Raw genomic sequence first — 21,654 nt, 5'->3', positions numbered from 1 at the left:
TCCGCCTGCCTCTGCCTCCTGAGTGCTGGGATTAAAGACTTGCGCCACCAACATCTGGCTATTTTTCAATTTTTTAAATGAATAAATACATGTGCATTTAAAATATATTGGAAATACATTAAGAAAAGTAACTTTAAATAATATTTAGAAGAATGACAAGTTTTGTTTGTTTGTTTGAGACAGGGTTTCTCTCTGTGTAGCCCTGGTTGTCCTGGAACTCACTCTGTAGACCAGGCTGGCCTTGAATTAAGAGAGATCTGCCTACCTTTGCCTCCTTCAACAAATCCTACAGGTGTGCATCACTACAATCATCGTCTTTAAGTTTTAATTTACAGTAATTTTATTTAAAAACAACTTATTTAATGAATATGAATGCTTTTCCTGCATGTATGTGTGAGCACCGTGTGTGTGCCTGCTGCCTATCAAAAGAGGGTATTCTATCCCCTAGAACTGGAGTTACAGAGTTATGAGTGACCCTGTGGGTCCTGGGATTGAACCTGGGTCCTCCGAAAGAACAGTCCCATAACTGCTGAGCCATCTTCCAGCCCCAATACTAAGAATTTTAAAAAGCAATGAAAAGCAAGCTCTCATTTGTACATGCAAATATGCAGGAATAACTCAATACCCACTTTTAAAAAATTTGTCAAACATCACCAAAGACACATCTCATGTTATACAATTAAATATTTGTAGATGTCCATCTCCAGTGTCTAGGCAGGTGAGGTCACTTGCTCCCCGCTCCATAACTCCCCCCATATGGAGCCTAGGTTTCACATCTAGTGTTCTGACCCAGTCTGGCCACTCCTGTCTGTGTCTCTCTCAACCTCTAATTCTCCAACAGGGCCCCGTCTGCCTCCAATCTACAGGCTACTGTGTTCCATTTCCCAATCAACTGTCTTTTATTATAAAGCTACGTAAGCTGGGGTTCTGTTGCTCTTCAACACTACCTTGCTGACATTGCTAAAGACTCTTAAGATGTAACTATTGCTACCAAACAGAAGGGAAATAAACTGTGTTATTATATTCAGCTTTTAGAAAGGATCACAAAATATGATCTACTGGAGGTTTAATGAATCCTTGCTGTTTCAAGAGACTTTTCAGACAGCAGACATTTTACTTTGGCTGTTTTGAATGGAGATTTCTCTTTTACCCTTCAAAGGGCATTTTTTTTTAACCTATGTCATTGATCCCACAGCCAAAAAATATAGAGCCTTGTAACTTTTACCAGACGCTATGATATGACCCTTAAAACCATAAGTATAGTTTTGCTAAAATTATTATATTCACTTACCTGGTACAATAATATCTCCAAAACCCAATATTGAAACGGGCATGAAGCATACACTCATTACTGAGTAACAGATCAGCTTTGGCACCCTGATCAGTACTGGCAGCTGTAAGAAAGAAAACCAGAGAGGAGCAGGGAGGGTGGAGAAGGAGAAGGAGAGGGGAATGAGAGAGGGAGAGAGAGAATGAACCAATAAATCTCTTCCTAATCTCTCTTTTAAGAAGGGAAAGACTGACACTGTACTAATTGTTTTAGTGTTTTTTAAGCTGATTATTTAAAGGAAACTTAGGATAAGAAGACATAAACATAGAAACATACACATATGTAATACATATATACACTCTGTACAAAAACTTAAATAAGACATGTAGTTTTAGGAAATTAAATCCAACACATGGAGGATGAACAGCATTTAATGCACTCCCCCCACAGCTAAACTTTCAATTTTTTCTTTTCTTGTTACCAAGAATAGGTCTCGGACTTTGATATGTTTTTCATTTTGTTTTGGCCAAGCTACATTTTTTCCCACCCAAAGAGTCTCCTCTCCAAGGGTATGATTTTAAAGTCCAATGAACTTATCTGAAAACAATCCTTACTTTCTCATGGGGAGCTGAGGGTTGACCAGTGGCTTCCACAAAGTTTCCATCATTCTAGGATGAAACCCAAGTCAATATGTATTTAATAATTTAGAATAACTAAGAAAATGGCTATATCTGTGAGAAATAAGTTTTATAATATTTTAACATGCACCCATGACCAATGAGTTATGGGAGGAAGGCAAAATTATGAAACAGACAGGTAGACACTAACTGGATGGACACTCCTATTCATGCCATCCCCACCTTTTCGGCATTCTCAAAAGGCCCAGCGGCAAGTTCCACCATGATGCTCTCGCCGTTCTAAAGGGAGAAAAGTAAGAGATGTTGTTTAGTCTTCTTAAGAAACAACCTGCCACAATGCAAGTATGATTGACAGCCCATGGCACACAGCCTACTGCCAGCTGAACAGGGACTATCAACTGCTTCTTCCTTGGACTCTAGAAACAGCAGAAACTGCAGTCATCTTAAACAAAATTCAGCTAGCACACTACACTTTACTGGAGCTCAATAATTATCAGATTGGCAGAGATACCAAACAGATTATTCAAGTGTACCTGGAGATCTGGATTATACTTACTGATATCTAACATGTTAATAGGTTATAAAATTTAAGTATTTCATTTTTTTTTTTTTACTATGTATACTATGGTTCTTAAGTCATTTTCAACATCAGGAAAAAAAGAGATACTAAAAGCCTTTAAATTTAGCTTTCTACGAAATATAAGTAACCTTATTTGAAAAAAAATATATATTTGACCTTCTGGGTATTTACCACAACAAAACTATGAAGTCAAATTTAAAAGATCCAACCAATATGAGAACCTTCTCCAGCCCGATTCCCACTGAGATTCAATCCTGCCTCCTTCTTTTGTTCCACTCATAGCATTTTCCTGAGTGGTAGTTGAGATACTACGTCTGCTGAAAAAAATGGAAAAAAAGTACTCTAAAGCCCCAGCTATATAAACCCAGTGTATAGCTGCACATTGGTACATACTGTTTGCTTTTTGAAACAGGGTTTTTCTACTTAGCTCTGGCTGTCCTGAACTCAATCTGCAGACCAGGATGGCCTTGAACTCCTAGACATCTGCTTGCCTCTACTTCCAGAGTGCTGGCATTAAAGGTCTGCGCTGGAATCAATGAAGTTTCACTTTTATGAAAAGATCTCTGATAGTGTATTCTACAAGACTGTTTTGTACCAAATAAATTAATACTAGCTTAGACAGCTTTGTTTTGGGCTCTGATCTCACTATGCAGCCCAGGCAGTCCTGGAACCTGATTTGGAACATAGGCTGGCAATCCTCCTGCCTCTTCCCCCTGAATTATAGGCACGTTCTGTCTTGCCAGACTTGAAAACATGCTTTTTAAAAGTGCCCAGTTTTAGTTACAACTCACAATGCTATTTTAATGATTTCTTTTTCCTTCCTTCCTCCCTCCCTCCCTTCCTTAAGGTCACTGGTGCTCATTAATGCCACTGAGCGAGGCCGGGCAGTGCTGGCACACACCTATAATCCCAGCACTCAGGAGGCAGAGGCAGGTGGATCTCTGTAAATTCAAGGCCAGCCTGGTCTACAGAGTGAGTTCCAGGACAGGCTCCAAAATGATATAGAGAAACCCTGTCTCGAAAAAAACAAAACAAAACAAAACACCACTGAGTGAAACAGATCACCTTAATTTCTTGTTTTTTGTTTTGTTTTGTTTTTTGTTTTGGTGGGGGTTTTTTGTTTTTGTTTTGTTTTTGAGATAGGGTCTCTCTGTATAGTTCTGGCTATCCTGGAACTCCTGTAAACCAGGCTGGCTTTGAACTCACAGTGATCTGCCTACCTCTGCCTCCTGAGCACTGGAATTAAAGGCATGTGCCATTACTGCCTGACAGTTTTAAATCTTTATTTCCTAGGTGCAATTTTGGCAGTATATGTCAGAAGTGTAGTTTTTGCAGTGGTTTCATAGATGATATTGTCTACAGAAATGGAGGGGGCTAAGGATATACCTTAGTGGTAGAGTACTTGCATAAAATACACAGGTCCTGAGTTCTATCCTGAGCACAGAAAAATCAAGTTGGACCAGGAGGTGGTGGTACTCGACTTTAATCCTAGCACTCAGGAAGAGGAGGCAGGTGGATCTCTGAGTTCAAAGCCAGCCTGGTCTACAGAGCAAGTTCTAGGACAGCCAGAGCTACACAGAGAAACCCTGTCTCCAAAAAACAAAACAAAAAAGATCAAGTTGGGTTCTACCACTGAAGCCAAAAGAACTCAACTGTGGAAAGCTAGCATGGCTTCTCACTCAGTAGACAGGGACCCTGAAGCACAAGGGGCATCTTCGGTGCACAGGATGGGTCACCAGGTTAGACAGTACTACACTCCAGGCCTGCAGAGTTGGTGTGCTGTTCTTTGTTCTCAGTTATGAAGGCAGCAATGACACATTTCTCTCCCTCTTTCCTTCCCTCTCTCTAAACTGTCCACATTGATGATAAGAAAAATTTACTTTTAAAAGGAAAGAAAAATTGGACATTCTCACTTTATACTAATCAGATGTTCTTTATTTTCTCTAACAAGTAATTGAAAGCTTGAAATACCCTCTACTAAAAGGCCAATTTTAAAGGCAATTCCCTTCAGGAATTAAAGTTCACTCTGAGGTACACAATCGGCAAAACCGACAATCTCTGAAGAGAGTTACAGTTCTCTTCTCCAGGCTGGCAAGATGGCTCAGCATTAAGAGCACCCACTACTCTTGCAAAGGACCTGGGTCCTTACACCCATAATGGGTGGCTTACGGAAGTCTGGTATTCCAGTTCTAGAGGAAAGGATGCCCTCTGCTGGCCTCCATGAGCACCAGGCACGCATGGGGTGCACACGCATACACACAGGTACTCATATATACACATAAAATAAAGATAAATAAACTTTTTAAAAATTTTAGGAGCTATGTGTGGCAGTGCAGGACATGGTGGTGCATGCCTTTAATCTAGAGGCAGGCAGATCTGTGAGTTCAAAGCCAGCCTGGTGTACATGGAGAGTTCTCTACTGGCCAGGGCTATGCTGAGAGACCTTGTCTCAAAGCAAATGAATGGATTTTGAAAAGAGTTTCATCTTTTTTAATGTTTCATCATGATTTTAAAATGCATGTATGGTCATACCTTTGTGAAGAATGGTGTTATGAAGACAAAAAACACATCATAGACCAGGAGAAGGCCTAGCAGTATCACACATGACTGTTGGGAAAAAAAGGGATTTAAAAGATCAAACTTCCTATAGCTAAACTAACACATCAAATTGCTTTGCAAATACAAGTAAGGATGGGAATATACATTTGAACACTGTTTTAAAAGGCATTTCATACATAATTTTATTTAACACATCATTTAAAAATCCTTACTTCCTGCATCCCATTTGCTTAAAAATATCATTGAGCTGAAGAACGTTCTTCAACATGGGGGACTGCTGAGGTAGCTCAGTGGTTAGAACACTGGCTGCTCTTCCAGAGGACTAGAGTTCAATTCCCAGCACCCACATGGCAGCTCACAACTGTCTGTAACTCCAATTCCAAAGGATCTGACACCCTCGTATACATATATATGCAGGCAAAACACCCATCAATGCTCATAAAATAAAAATGAATAATTTTTAAAAAGAATGTTCTTCCCCAATATTTAGTTTTATGAAGTTTTATTAAATGAGAATGAGTGATGAAAAACATTCAGTTAGCATCATACTAGCTGTCTTTGCCTTGGGGTTAGAAGTAAGATCAAACAGGCAGGATGAACTCTCTGAAGACTGGGAAATGGCCTGCAGCTCATCTGGATGGAAGTTATAAAAGCTATACATACATGTGCAACATTTCAACAGTGTAATCAAAATCAGCATGCAAATTATACCTCAATCATACTGTTTAAAAATATTGTTACAGTTATGAAAGTAATATATTTTACCTTGAAATTGGGTAACTTCATTGTTTTGATTAAGTTGAGACAGAAAGCAATTCCTAAGATATCTTGTAAAATCCAAGCCCATCTATAATGAGAAAGAGAGATCAACCTATTGTTTCATTCCATTACTTTTAGATGAAAGATAAATAAATAGATCATTATGGCTATGCCATTCTCCTCATATCCTCCCTGATCAGCAAGTTACTGTCCTGGCAGAATAATGATTGCAAAGGCTACCTCAGAAGAATGTATGTCTCATGCAAGTGTGTCTTCACCTTAATCTTCGCAGCTTTGTGTGTTTCCCTCTACAAAGACAGCTGCCAACAAAATCCTCATGTTCATATCCAGACCAGTTGAACACCAAGTGAAAGCTACACAACTTACTTATTAGATACTAATATGCATAACTAACAACCAGTGATAACATTAAGAACTTTGATAATTATAAAAATATTTCTAGGTCATCAATAGTTTAATTAATAAGCCATTAAACATATGTTATATACTTTCCTCAGGTTTTCTTTCCTGATATGGACAGACACCGGGCTAGCAAGATAGCTGGGCAGGAAAAGTACCTGTTATCAAACCTAATGACCTGAGATTCCCAAGACCCACTGGGTAGAAGGAGAGAGCTGACTCAAGTGGGCCTCTGACTGCCCCAATTATGCCTAGTATGAACACACGTGAGAGACACACACACATACACACAAAATGCAGGTGATAATTTTTTTAAAAGAGAGACACCATATCTGTTGCTCTCAGTAAATGGACAGATATCTTTCATATCCCCTTCTTTCTAATGTAAAAGGCAAAATATGTATTCTTCTACATTTTCCTTTTTTGTGTCTATTCGTTTTTTTTGAGACAGGGTTTCCCTGTGTAGTCTTAGCTGCCCTGGAACTCACTCTGTAGACCAGGCTGGCCTGTAACTCACAGACATCCAATTCACCTGCCTCTGCAGCTACGTGTTGCTTTTATGGTGATTAGTTTTGTCAATTTGACATGATCAGAATTATTTGGGAAGACAATCTCAAAGAGGAATGGTCTGTTGAGGTATTTTGAAAGAAAATAGCCCCCAAAGGGAGTGGTTCTACTAGGAGGTGTGGCCTTGTTGGAGTAATGTGGTCTTGTTGGAGGAAGTCTGTCATGGGAAGGTGGGATTTGAGGTGCCTGTATGCTCAAGATACTGACCAGTATCTCAATTCACCTTTTTTTTTTTTTTTTTTTTTTGAGACAGGGTTTCTCTATGTAGCTTTGGAGGCTGTCCTGGAACTAGCTCTTGTAGACCAGGCTGGTTTCGAACTCACAGAGATCCATCTGCCTCTGCCTCCCAAGTGCTGGGATTAAGGCGTGTGCTACCACCGCCTGGCTCAATTCACTTCTTGTTGCCTTTGGATCAAGACGTAAGGACTCTCAGCTCCAGAACCTTGTCTGCCTACATGCTGCTTTGCTTCCCACCATGATGATAACGGACTAAATCTTTGAACTGTAAGCAAGTCACCAAAATTAAATGTTTTCCTTTATAAAAGTTGCTGTGGTCAAGGTGTCTCTCCACGACAATAGCAACCCTAACTAAGGAAGTTGTGTTGTCCTGTGGGCATGTCTGTGAGGCATTTTCTTAACTGGGTTAACTCAAGTGGAAATACCTGAATGTGGGCGGCACCATTCCCTGGGTGTGGGTTCTGGACTGTGTAGATGCAGAGATAGGGCTGGGACAGGCAAGCGCCCATGCACTCATTTCTCTCTGCTCTTGGCTGTGGATGTGATGTGATCAGCTACTTCGAGTTCCTGCACTATCACCCACAACTGTGAGCTAAAATACCTATTCACCCCTAAATTGGTTTTTGGCAGGGTATTTTATCACAGTAATGGAACTGAAAATATGACAGCTTTTTCACTTAAAAATACATTCTAGAAATCACTGCATTATCAATTCAGAGACTATTTGCTAAAGTTACAAGGCATTTCAAAGAACATACCATAATTAAGCATAATTTAAGCCTAGACATTTAAAGCATAATCCATTTTCCTTCCCTGTACAAGTGCAAAGCATTAGCCTAAGATCTGTTTATTTGCTGGGTTTGGTGGCTTACACCTGTAACCTCTACACACAGGAGACAGAGGAAACCGGGACATCGCAAATTCAAGGCCAGAGTGGTTTACATGGCAAGTTCCAAGTTAGCAAGGGACACATACAGAGATCCTGTTAAATACAGTATTCATTAAAGAAAAATATTAGTTGGGTGGTGGTTGCACACACCTTTAATCCCAGCACTTGGGAGGCTGAGACAGGTGAGTTTGTGAGTTTGAGGCCAACCTGGTCTACAGAGTGAGCTCCAGGACAGCCAGGACTACACAGAGAAATAAACACAAAAAACAAAACAAAACAAAATTACCTCGTTTTAAGATATGTTCTGGAATAAAAAAAAATCCACAATAATCATAACAAATAAGAGTCAGGACAAGATATAAAACACTGCATCCTTAAATCTAAAACAAACTCAAGTCATCGTACCTATCCTCATTTCTAAACACAGCCCACACAACAGCGACAGAGATGCACAGTCCAGAGAGGAAAATCAGGATCACTTTAATATTTTTGCCGAAACAGGAAATCCTAAAAATAAATCAAAATAGTTCATTTTGCTGTGGATAAAATACAATGTTCACTTGATACAAAGCGTGACAAACATTAACAAGAAGTTATTGAATATTAATCTAGATGTCATGATTTTACATAAAACCCATGAGGCATAACAACTAGTTCAAAATAACCCTTTATAGTAATGGAATGTTCTCTCTGTTTTCCAATATTGATGGCCATTAGCCACAGATGGCTACTGAACACTTCAAATGTACCTCAGGAATTCAATTTAAAAATCTCAAGCATATGGGGGTGAGGGGAGGGAGAGGGAGAAGGGACTTACATGTGTAACAAGCTTGTTCCCTAACTAGAACTAATAAAAACAACAACAACAAAAAAAAAAAAACTCAAGCATAAGCTGGGTGGTGGTGGCACATGCCTTTAATCCCAGCACTACGGAGGCAGAGGCAGGTGGATCTCTGTGAGTTCAAGGCCAACCTGGTCAACAGAGCTAGTTCCAGGACAGCCAGAACTACACAGAGAAATCCTGCCTCAAAAATCAAAAACAAAAATAAAACAAATCTCAAACACATTATTGACTTTAGACTTGGATAGCCATAAATCTAATGTATACTGAATATACAGACCTAAAGCAACACCTCAGTTTTCCAGTATTAAGTTCCATTACAAATTACAGCATTCTCCAAGAGATACTTACGTGCACTGTCCACATGGCATCCTATCAACCAATGCAGCAAGACAGTTGTACAGACTCACTGCTGACGCTATGCAGAAAATTGCTATCATAACATAAACTAGAAAAGAACAAGACAGTTATTAATTCTTTAGCTCCTTTTATTATATAATATTTTCAAGACTGTAACTATAATGTCATCTGTAGTAGTTGCTAAGCTGCAAATATTTATAGCTTGAGTTTTAAAGTGGGGCATGTTGCTTGTGATTTTAGTTGCAACACACACTGCTAGGGAACTGTTAACTGGCTGAAAATGGTTCTACATTTTCTCGTTCTCTTTTTCTTTTCTAACTTTTTGTTTTTTTGTTTGTTTGTTTTTGAGACGGGATTTCTCTGTATTGCTTTGGAGGCTGTCCTGTAACTCGCCCTGTAGACCAGGCTGGCCTTGAACTCACAGAGATCTGCCTGCTTCTGCCTCCCAGGTGCTGGGATTAAAGGTGTGTGCCACCAACTCCCAGCCACATTTTCTATTTTTCAATAATTCAAAGTGACATGTTTGTTAAAAGTTTTGTGAAGTGAATTACAGATATTTATAAACATTTAATTTAAACAGGACTGGTGAGCTTTTGTGCATATGTGTGTCTGTATGTATGTAGGTAGGTACATACATGTATTTGGATATGTGTAGAGGCCAGAAAACAAACACAATTTTATTCCTCAGATGTCTTGTTTCCCTTCTGTTTTATTTTTGAAACAGGGTGAGTCACTAGCCTGGAAGTTTGCCAAGCAGATTACTCTGACTGGCCAGCAAGCTCCAGGGATCGACCTGTTTCTACCTACCCAGTGATGGAATTACAAGACTGTGCCATCAGGTGGGGATTTTTCTGCATGGTTCTAGAATCCAACTCTGGTCTTGTTTGCATAGTTAGCACTTTACCAAAGGAGCTATTTCTCCAAACCTTTTTTTGTTTTGAGACATGTCTCATGTAGCTCAAACTAGCTATGTACTCACGAATGACCTTGAAAACCTTGAACTTATAATCCTCTTGTCCCTACCTCCTAATTCCCGAAGTTACAGGTGCACCATCATACCCAGCTTATTTGACACCTGGAATTGAACCCAGGACTTTGTGCATACTAGGCAAGTACTCAACTGAGTTATCCCAAAATGGATTAAGAAGCAAATTTTTTTGGTAGCCCCGTCTGACCTTAAACTTGCTATATACACGTATATAGGCTTGATTTTGTAGAGATCTGGCTGCCTGTGCCTCCCTGGTGCTTGGATTAAAGGCGTGTGCCACTGGGCCTGGCTTTGAATTAACAAACTATTAATATTTTAGTAATGCAATTTAGGAATGAGAACAAATATCTGCCTTGGGTATCAACAATGTTATCCATGTTTTCCTATAGAGAATTTATAACAACTTGACGTATGTTAAAACTGGTGGCATGGTAACCACCAGTTCAAGACTAGCCTGAGCTATGCAGAAGGTACTGGTCTAGCCAAAACTATACAGCAAGATGCTGCCTCAAGGGAAACACGCACCAACACGCACCCACAGGCACCCACAGGCACCACTCAAATCCATGCAAAGAAACTTTGTTGCAATGGGATACCAAGGTAGTAAAATTTGACAAGCATTCTATATTATCCAGATTTATTTGAAAATTATTTGAAGATATTTTATCTCTGTTGTTATAAAGGGGGTAGGGTTATTATATTCCTTACAATATTCCTTTTCTGAACTTTCTAGAAAATATTGTGATAGAGATACAAGCTGCACCTCAATTTTCAAGGTCTATTTGATTTCAGAAGAATGTAGCTCAGTGGTGGAAGTGAGAAACAGAGATGGTCTAAGTACAGTAAATTTGGGGTTGTCCTGGTTCTGAGTGAAGTTTGATAAGCCACTCTAAGCCCCCTGGTGTTCAGATCTAACACATCAAGTTCATGAAAAGTACACACTGGGTTGTTGTGAGGATTAGATAAGCAATGTATAAAGTGCATGCACCCTGCACGTGTTACTTGTGGTCATGTGTGCTAAGAGGAGAGTAAGACAGACCCTTCATGGATGTCAATTGGATTTTGGTATATCTTCTGCCAAGTTGCCTGACCCAAGTTTTTAACTGCCTGCTAGGTAGCATGTTTCTCAAGGTCATCACAGAGCTTTAGTGCCTCATCCAGTAGGGTACTACCACTTAGGAAATGATCCCATGTGAAGAAGAACTTTATTATCGTAACACATTTCCAGTTGGTTTTCTTTTAAATGTGAGAAGTTTACCGGAAAGCATACTCAAGGCGAACACCAGTTATTTTCCTAAGTATATCTTAATCCTAAAATGGTAAAGGAAGCCTTAGCAATTCAGTACAATCCTGTCAATTATTAGAATATACTAGGAAATAGCAGCCATCTTAGCCATGAAGACTCATTTTGGGTAAACAAAATCTAGAAATACTCCATGAGGCATTGGCCAATCTTAATTAAGTACTATGTCTTAGAATAATTAAGAAGTTGAATGATTTCCTTCTCACATTAAAAATTATACTTGTAAATGTTCTTTTAACATTTTTAATTATATGTCCATATGTGTGCCTGTGAGTGTGGTTCCCAGGGGCATTGGACTCCCTGGAGCTACAGTGACGGTTGTGAGCTGCCTCATGTGGTGCTATGAACCAAATGGACCCTTCACAAGAGTACATGCCCTCAGAAGCTGAACCATCTCTCCGGCCCCAATTTTTCAGTATTTTGACATAGAGTCTCATGAACAATTCTGAGGCCTAGGTTGGCCTAGAAATTACTACATATTCCAGGCTGGCCCCACACCCACATCACTCGTCCTGCCTCAGCCTCTTGAGAACATGTACACTAGTGAGTGAGTGTGTGTTTTTGTAGTAATTTTAATTTTAATTTTAACATATCTCAGTAATTAAAACCTGACATTTTTGTACATTAAGCATATTGTTTACATTATTTGCTTGTTTGTCAGGTGATTTTTTTTTATTTAACATAATTTTCAGATGAATGTTTTAAAGGGAAAGATGAATCTAGCAATGTAAATGGGGGGGATACAGCACACATAAAACCCAGTTTCTTTTATTTCTGGTTGTGAGCCTAGCCTTTAATGGCTGAGCCATCTCTCCAGCCCTAAAAACCAGTTTCTTACCAAGCCACTTGTAGAAGAAATAGAGTAAGACGATCATTACACAGCAGATGACCACAAATGCGACAACTGTAAGAGGGCTGAAAGTCAAATACTCGTCCTTCTTTCTCCTCGTCTCTTTCTCGTCAGCATCTGTCACTGACTTCATGTTTTCCCTGTATAAACACACACAGAGAAACATCAGCAAGGCTTTACCACGCTCGGTTATTTTTCAAAAAGTCCCTTTCTAACATCAACTTAAGCTTAATTACAAAGGTAATGCACTTTTAAAAAGTACCGGAGGTATGGTGGTGGCACATGCCTTTAATCCCAGTACTTGGGAGGCAGAGGCAGGCGGATCTCTGTGAGTTCCAGGACAGCCAGGACGTTACAGAGAAACCCTGTCTCAAAACCCCAAAATAAATAAATAGTACCAAAAAGAAATACTTAATCTAGAAACTAAAACATCCTATATTCCTACTCTCCAGAGATAATCTGTCACTACGCAAATTTGAAATAAGAACAGATGACGTTTATTATATTAACAAGTTAATGCATTTTGTTAATAAGCAAACTCAGTATTTACTATACGTCTATTCTGTGTTCATTAATGCATTTGGAAGAATTTTTAAATTCCCAGATTCAGTCCTGTCCTACCTTTGTTACTTTCCGTGAATTCTCCCAAGTAATCACCTCACTAATAAAAGGCAGAGACAGGTGTCAAAGAGAAAGGAGCAGCAGGTGGCTTTGGTAAGTAGACAGCTTACTGTCTCTGCTATCACATCACTGTATCATCCGGGTTACACAGAACCTAATCCGTGTTCCCAGCCCTAGTTTCTTCACCTCTGCCCTGTTCAACACCCTGGCGTGCATCTACTGGCCTTGATCATTAAGTCTGGGCTCACTTCATATCTAAACATTTTCACATTTGCAACTGTTAACCAACACACTACTTTTCCATCAGGAAATTACAGACGATTGTCATGGTCTCAAGTGTGTGGCATCTGCAACTCTAGACAGGCTGCCTGGATATAGGACAAGACTAGTGCAGAGACACCAACACCTCCCCCAGAACTCTGGATCAGGATGTTGGTGCATTAACAGAAGTTTTAGTAATGTGGTACCTAAGTGGAAAAAGGTGCCGGCCTTTGGTATCTGTCATTGAAAATAAATAAAACACATTTACAGTAGACATGCAAGCCATAATGCTTCACATATTCATATCCACATATTGAAGAGCATAAGGCGCTCCCCATTCTGAAACACATTCTTGCTATGTAGCACAAGCTGGCCCTAAACTTAATATGTAACCCGGGTACTTTCAAACTCATGATCCTCCTGACTCAGACTTGGGAGCAGTGGGGTCATAGGTGTGTACCACCATACCTGACATAAAACACTTAATTTGGGGGGATGCATTGGGACAGGGTCATATGTAGCCCAGGCTGGCCTAGAACTCAGTATGTAGCCAAGAATGACCTCCACTTCTCAAGTGCTGTGATTATTATGGGCATGAACCACCATACATAGCTTTTATAAAACAATTTCTAGACAGGGAACCAACTACCTGATTTATACATTAAATATTAGCATTAATTGTATTCTTTTGGGAGTTCAGTGGTTCAAACAACTAGGTAAAAGGTCAAAACACTAGGCAAAATCTCTACTAGCGAGCTATATTCCCAGTTCATGCTGTGAGATTGTACTCTGTGTGTGAGTGCACACCTGCCACAACAAATGTGTGGATGTCAGAAGACAACTTCAGGAGTCAGTCCTTGGCCCTTGTTGTCTTCTCTGTTTGGGACAGGTCTAACTGGCCTTCGAGTGTCCACAGATTCCCATCTTGCTGTGGGAGCACTTGGGTTACACAGCTGTGTCCAGCTTTATGTGAGTTCTACGGTTTTGGACTCAGGTCCTCACACTTGTGCAGTGAATACTTTAACCACTGAGTGTCTTGATAAGCCGCCACAGAGTATTTAATGTGAGTTAAATGTTTCCCTACAAACAAATAATTCAGGTGCCTACAACCTTCCTATTAAAAAAAAAGGACAATCTTGCAATCTGGTCTGGTCTTAATGGCACTATACACACTGAGGTAAAAATGTAAATATTTTTGCTATTAAGATTATCATGAAACACTATTTAAAACCATTTATCAGGAAGCCATAAAGAGTTTAATTAAACTTACAATTCAATGAGTCCACTCCAGTATCCTCCTAATGCCACAGTGAACACAGCAATTACAAAAATAACCACCATAGTATAGTCAAAGTTAGGCCAGGATGGAGAATACATTTGCACGGTAATGTTATCTCCAAGAGTCTGAAGGGCAAAGTGACAGTTAAACACAGGAATGAATCTGTGAGAGCAGAGCAGCAACATCTACATTTCATCAGGGAGCTGGGAAGATGGGCAACTAGAAGCTCATTCAGTCCTTCAAGCTCCTTGTTAGCACATGGAGAACGAGTAATACTCAAAATCGAGTATAGTGATCAAATGCAAACAACTGTACCATTTATAAACACACAATATGCAATTACTAACCTGTTTCATGTCTTTTAAGTCTTTTTGGCTTATAACTGCAATTAGTATAGTCATATTTTGGAATTCAGATCTGTTCCTTGAGGAAGGAAGCTAATAGAAAAAAAAATGAAACTTGATTAACTACTAATACATTTACAGAAGAAAAATATACATACTACTACACTAAGTGCAAATATTATATTGAATTGTAAAACCAAAGCTTCATTATTCTTTCTTAACAATATGTAAGTCCTCAAAACAAAATCCTTCTAACATGAACTTAGATATACTGTACATGACATCACATGGTATAGACACTGTATAAACATACAACATACATACACACACACACACACACACACATATATATATCTTAACTCTAAGACTCCAAGTCCTCTCAACTCTAGAAATACAGCAAAAACTATAAAACTTTCTGATTGGAATGTTTTATTAATAAATCTAGAATACTTATTAATAATCTACAAGATTATTAAAAGTTCAGCTTCTAGGACACACACACAGAGTTAACTCAGTTCCCAGGAGACTTGGTGTTCAATAGGCTCACTAGAAGTCACTCCATTTTCACACTTACGAGGACACTGCTGTTGGCAATCAGCAATGCTTCAGCACCACCTTGCTGTGCAACCCTGGCTTTCTCAAGAAAATTGCAGGGTCCCCATTGTACCACCACTGCTTTGTTCTTTATGCCATCAGGAGGAATATCAGAAGGGTGGCACAGTGGCGTGCCAGTCAGATTCATCAAGCTAAGAGAAGTCTGAAAAGAAGAAATGTTTTAAATAAAACAGATACCTTATTTCATCTACCAGCATTCAGCAACAAAACACCAACCCTGGTTTAATACAATGTGCTTTAGGGGCTGGGATGTAGCTCAGGGGTAGAGCATGCACTGACGCCTTAGTTAACCAACAAAACCAACTTTATGACAGAGAGGTACAAATGTCAAAATTCCCCAAATCTGGGGCCAGAGAGATGGCTCAGCAACTTAGAATATTGGTTGCTCTTCCAGAGGGCCCAGGTTCACTTCCCTGCTCCCACATGTCATCTCATGACCATCTGTAACTCCAGGGATCTGACAACCTCTTGAGGCCTCTGCAGGTAGTAGGCATGCATGTGGTATACAAACATACACGCAGGCAAAACACCAATACATAAAGTCAAGTAAGTTATCTTTAATCATTCCCAGCACAGCAGCACTTGTCTATAATGCTAGCCCTCCAGAAGCAGAGACAAGGAGATCTCCAAGACTCTGAGGTTATCCCGGTTGACAATAATGAGTTCCAGGCTAGTCAAGTCTATTTAGTGAGACCGTGTCTAAGAAAAACCAAAGAATTCCCTAAATCATTTCTTTAATGAAGAGGAAAACACTGAACTAAAGTCAACAAAGTATTTTTTAATCATCAAATACCATAACTGAGCCATACCCTAAAATATAGTTATTACTCCTATTCAATATTTTTATTATTATGAATAATTATCATGTTATTTACTTACTGCATTTTCTAGGGAACTTGGAAGTGTTGTCCATTTAGGGTTATAATGCATGCAATAGTCCTTGGAAAGTAAAGATGCGCCATTTGCAGACGCATGCAGGATGGCTTCCTGAGCAGCTGTCTAAAATACAAACAACAACTTTCATGGTGGCGGCGTAATTAGGCTTGTCCGTAATTAAGGATTTTAATAAAACTACTTATATGCAGGTTTGATCACATTTCCTAAAGAGGGCAAGTCCTCCTCCAATGAGTTTATTTACTCTAATTTAAATAGCCCAGGAATAATGAAACTAAACACACTTGTCTAGAGCTCATTCTTTGGGGAAGATGGGTCAATTTCTTACAAGATTAACCATGACCCTTGTCTTAAGGGCAACATCCCTAGGAGGGCTCTTGCTGTGATGTAATAATGCCAGCCTGCCCTCTCAGCTTGACACTCTTCTCTCCACTCTTTGATGAGTTATGACTTCATCATGAAGAAGAGTGGACCCAAAACCTCTCCGTGGGGTTAAAGAGAGGCAGGAGTACTTCTAAGTATCCTCTGTATAATACAATCACCTTATATTTAAAAGCATTTCACTCAAGTCTTCAAGAACTTTCAACAGCCTATCCAAATACACCAAGGCAGAGTGTAAGAGAAAAATTGCCTGACGGGTGGTGGTGGTGGCCAATACCTTTAATCCCAGTACTCAGGAGGCAGAGACAGGTGGCTCTCTGTGAGTTCAAGGCCAGCCTAGTCTACAGAGCAAGTTCCAGGACAGTCAGGGCTATATACAGAGAGACCCTGTCTCAAAACAATCAAAAATAAATAACATAACATAAAAAAAACTAGAAGGGCTGGCAAGATAGTTCAGTTGGTAACTGCACTTGTCACTAAAAATGACCACCTGAGTTTGATCCCAGGACCCACAAGGGGGAAGGAGAGAAATGACTCCCATGAGTTGTCCTTTAGCATGACCATACGCCCTGACATATACTGCCCCAAATAAATAAGACAACAAAAATAACTTTTAAAAAAAGAACTAGAATACTTTCATTTTGTCTTATTTCCTATTGCCTAGAAAGATAGGGGGAAAGGACAAAGTGATGGAAAAGGATAAGGAAGGTGGGGGGGGGGGACATGGGAGACACGCAGAGACATCTTCAAATGTTTAGCATACTGCTCCTGTCATCCACCACCTTCAACAGATGTTCTTCCTGTCTTCTCGATGAGCAAATTATCTCAAAATCCACAAGGAAGAAAAAGAGGTCCAGGGAGATGGGTCAGTAAGTGAAAACACAAGCAGCCAAGGCTAATGACCCAAGTTCCATACCTGAGCCCCACATGGTGGATAGAAAACAAACCCCTGCAAGTTGAATTCTTGACTTCTGCCATGGGCTGGGCACAGGAAGGCACGTGTGCACAGACATAGACAAGCATACACAAAATAAACACAACATACAAGCCTTTGGAGCTAAAGCACACATTCTGTTGGTTTTTCAAGACAGGATTTATCTGTGTAGCCTTGCTGTCCTAGAACTCGCTCTGTAGACCAGGCTGGCCTGGAACTCAGAGAAATCTTCCTGCCATTGTCTCCCAAGTGCTGGGATTAAAGTCATGTGTCACCATTGCCAAGCTTCATTCTTTTCAAGGCATTAAAAAGGCATTTTGTCATAGTGACAGAAAGCTAACTAGCAAAGGAAGACTGTTGCTTATGACTATAGCTGATAATATGGCCCATAAGCCATTGACATTAGTTTGCAGGAGAAGTCTGGAAGTGAGGAGAAGCAGGCTAGAGAAAGCCTACAATGCTGTAAGAAGAGCTTAACAAGGCCATTCTGGGGGAGAGAACAGAAGAGCAGAATGCTGACAGCAATGTAGACAGTCAAAAGGCAGACTCACCAACTCACAGCTGGAATGATGACTATCGAATTAGGCTAAAAGCAATACGTGGTACATTCTGGCAAAGAATTTGTCTTCATTTTGTCCATACTCTGACTCTGTGGGAAGCTGAGCTTAAAGGACTAACCTGAAAGAGGTAACGTACTGGTAGCTTGGTGTTCAAACTGTATAGCACAGGTACTATTGGATGCTTTTAGTTAAGATTTACGATGAGAATCAGAGGCACAAACACTACAAAAGTATTTGGAATCCTTGCAATTTGTCCAGAAAAGGGATATGTTTAAAGTTGCAATCATGGGAATAGATCACCCATCCACCCCCAACCATTAAAAAAAAGAAAACCCTCAGAAGGCTAAGAATGAAGCCTACAATTCATGAAGCCTTGTGTTTGAGTTTGGTGGTCCATGCCTATAATCCCCACACTCAGTACAATCAGAAGTTCAGGGTCATTCTTGGTTAGCTCAAGGTCAAAGGTAAGTTTATACTACACAATATCCTATTTCGGGGGAGGAGGAGGAGGAGGAGGAGGAGGAGGAGGAGGAGGAGGAGGAGGAGAAGAAGAAGAAGAAGAAGAAGAAGAAGAAGAAGAAGAAGAAGAAGAAGAAGAAGAAGAAGAAGAAGAAGCAGCAGCAGCAGCAGCAGCAGCAGCAGCAGCAGCAGCAGTGGCACCCAGTACCTGACACAAGCAAGGGTGGTACTTAAAGACAGCTTGCTAAATATGCAACCCATAACCCTATGGATCCATGCCATTAGATCTTCATGTTCTCTACTAATGACCACAGTGTGGGTTGATCAATTCTTTTGTTTTGTTTTTTCAAGGCAAGGTTTCTATGTAGCCTTGGCTTTACTGGAACTCACTCTGTAGACCAGGCTAGCCTCAAACTCACAGAGATCCACCTGCCTCTGCCTCCAGAGTGTTGGGAGAAGCATATGCCACCACTGCCTGACAATGTGGTTAATCAAGAGTTGATACATTACTATGCTAAATATTGATTTATCTTGAGAAAGGATTAGTGGAACTATAAGTGTGTAAACGTCATTTTTTCTTAATCATCTTAAGAGGTTCAATGATACGAGCTCTAAGTTTAACATATAACTCATAGGTTCAGGACATTTACATACCCTCTGAGTTGTTCTTTTGGACCTAAATGTCACTTGTCTGATTACTCAGTACACACCTTAAAAACTCAAAGTAATGCTACTGTGTTGTTATTTCTCCCTTCAAAATACCTTTTGTATGAGTTCTCTCCTGTAGTTCTGAGAACACTAAAGGCTACTCTTTTTTTTTTTTTTCTTCTTAATCGGTTTTGAGCTTACCCTTTCTTGCCGACCCTTTAAAGCCCAGAATAATAAAACAGTGTTTGAGTGAAATTAGTTTCTCCGGGAAATGACTGCATACACTGTTTACACAACAGTGTGCAAACAACACTGATAAATGTCCCAACCTGAAACTCCAGAAAAGAAAGTGAATAGAAACAAAATCAGAAATATTGAAAGCTGGCTTCTTAGTCACCCCTTAGAACTCAAATTACCTGATGCTGAATTTTAAAACATTACTTCTGCAAATATGGCTATGTGCGAACATATCTGTTATTTTTTTTTTCCTTCTTCTACCCCTTTAGACTTCAAACTAAAAACCTCCGAGGGCCACTTTGATACTTTCTCTTTAAAGGGATTTTAAAGTATACCTATTATACCTAAAGTATATTAGAAACAAAAGCACAAAACAAATTCCCACAGTATAATCACGTGCACCTTACAGACAATGAACTGTATGGGAATGGAAGAAAAGCACACAGATATTCATATGGTTATAGAAAGAAATGTATGTGAGCACAGTTAACTAAAGAGAACTCCAGAACGCTAACACTGGAACCCAGCCTATCGCTACCCCTCCCCCCTTTTTTCCAGGGGGGGGGGAAGCAGCAATAAGAAGGGCTACATAATAAAACACAAGTGAATTATTTAAATTAAAAAGAAAACGTGCCGGCAGGCTGAAAAAATTATAGAGAGAGCTTCAGGACCAAGGTGTAAGAAGCCCCTCCACCCCCGCGGGTTTCTTCTGGGGTGGGTATTTCGCAGGATTTCAGGGCACGGCGGGGTGAGGAATGCTGGGACCCGCAGGTGAGCACAACTGGAGGGCCGGAGGGTGCGGGGTGGAGGGCAGGAGAGGGGGGGGGGGGGGAGGGGAGAAGGGAGGGGAAGACAGAGGGAGGAAGGGGAGGGAAAAGCAGAGGGGAGGGGAGGGGAGAGGAGGGAGACTCTCACCAGTCCCAGCAGGCAGCTCCAGAGCAGGGCGGCCGCCGGAACGTGCAGCGAGGGCAGCAGCCCCATCCCGCGGCGGGCAGCGGGGCGCAGGAGGCGCTGGCGGCACCCGGACCTCTGGGGTGCAGCCCCGACTTCCTCTTCCGGCCCCTCCCTCGGAGCGCTGGGCTGGGACGCTGGGCGGCCGGTCCGCTCCGGGCGCTGCTGCTGGGAACAGCCTTTTTAAATGCGTAAATCCCCGGTTCCCGTTCGGTTCCCTCGAACTGCGGCCGCCGCCCATTCCGAGCTACTGGAGCTTCGGTTTCAGTTTCCCTTCTGGCCTCTGCCACGTAGCCTCGGAGCAACCTTCGTAAAGATGTAAACCAGACGAGGCCCCTCTCCACGCTTGAATTCAGCACAATCTAAATTCGCGCTGCTGCAAAGTTTACATCGTCTCACCCCTGTCTCGTCTGTCCTTAGCTTCTCTGTTTTCCTACACGTGGAGACCCACCGACCCTCTACGCCGGCGTTCCCGTATCAGCTTCCTTGTCACTTGCCTCGAGTAGCCCTCTCTATTCAGTTTCATACTATTACTTGTTGTTCTCTTCATAGCTTTTGTTTTTGTTTTACTGAGATAGGGTGTCACATATCTTACTGCCCTGGAACTCACATATAGACCAGGCTAACCTGCAACCAGGGTTGCAGGGGAGAGCTGCCTGCTTTTGCTTCTCAAGTGCTGAGATTAAAGGTATGAGCCACCATACCTACCTGACTCTTTGCTTATACTCATTTATTTGTGTATCTCACATGCTTCTATCCAGTTAATGACAGGGAAATATCCCTCTTTGCTTTGGTGACCACTTTGTCCTTACAAATAAAATAGCGTGTACTAGGTTGTCAAATATTTGTTGACTGCCTATTTAATACCAAACACTGAATAGGACAGTGTTCCTCCTACCCTAAGGGAGAGACATAGCCAGGGATACAGATGTGTGAGCAAACATTGTCAAGGCAAACAGAGACCTTTCACATGGTGCTATATAAGGATCAAAGGGAGGTAAAAATAGGGCGCCAGGGAAAAACACCAGCCTGAGCAGACTATTAATTTCTAGCAAGTTAATTTCAGCGAGGCAAAGGAAGAGAGAAAGCACTTCCAGGAAGGAAGCATTACTCTCAAAGCCAAGGGAGGCACTGGCAAAACTACAAAACTCGAACTTGGCTGAAATTAGAGGAATGCTGGAGGGTGAAATGTGAGAAGTAGCAGAGGGT

General features: G+C 40.8%; 1 protein-coding gene across 2 annotated transcripts in view; it reads right to left on the bottom strand.

Moving 5' to 3' along the window:
- Positions 1-20,565, bottom strand: part of Sppl2a (signal peptide peptidase like 2A) — a 36,602-nt gene extending 16,037 nt beyond the window's left edge. The window contains exons 1-13 of one of the 2 annotated variants that reach the window (XM_027421916.2): positions 20,410-20,565; positions 16,261-16,380; positions 15,341-15,523; positions 14,770-14,859; positions 14,414-14,547; positions 12,250-12,401; positions 9,112-9,208; positions 8,325-8,426; positions 5,813-5,894; positions 5,021-5,095; positions 2,131-2,187; positions 1,885-1,938; positions 1,292-1,394 (exon numbers count right to left, since the gene is read on the bottom strand). In XM_027421916.2, coding sequence (XP_027277717.1) covers positions 1,292-1,394; positions 1,885-1,938; positions 2,131-2,187; positions 5,021-5,095; positions 5,813-5,894; positions 8,325-8,426; positions 9,112-9,208; positions 12,250-12,401; positions 14,414-14,547; positions 14,770-14,859; positions 15,341-15,523; positions 16,261-16,380; positions 20,410-20,475 — 1,315 coding nt within the window. In that variant the 5' untranslated portion in view covers positions 20,476-20,565. The remainder of the gene's footprint in view (positions 1-1,291; positions 1,395-1,884; positions 1,939-2,130; positions 2,188-5,020; positions 5,096-5,812; positions 5,895-8,324; positions 8,427-9,111; positions 9,209-12,249; positions 12,402-14,413; positions 14,548-14,769; positions 14,860-15,340; positions 15,524-16,260; positions 16,381-20,409) is intronic. The other variant, XM_027421917.2, reaches the window with a different exon arrangement.
- Between the last annotated feature and the right edge of the window lie 1,089 nt (positions 20,566-21,654).

The sequence above is a fragment of the Cricetulus griseus genome, chromosome 6 (assembly GCF_003668045.3).
Source record: "Cricetulus griseus strain 17A/GY chromosome 6, alternate assembly CriGri-PICRH-1.0, whole genome shotgun sequence".
Classification (NCBI taxonomy): Eukaryota; Metazoa; Chordata; class Mammalia; order Rodentia; family Cricetidae; genus Cricetulus; species Cricetulus griseus.
Note: the sequence above shows the minus strand (reverse complement) of the source record. Positions and strands in the feature narration are given on the sequence as shown.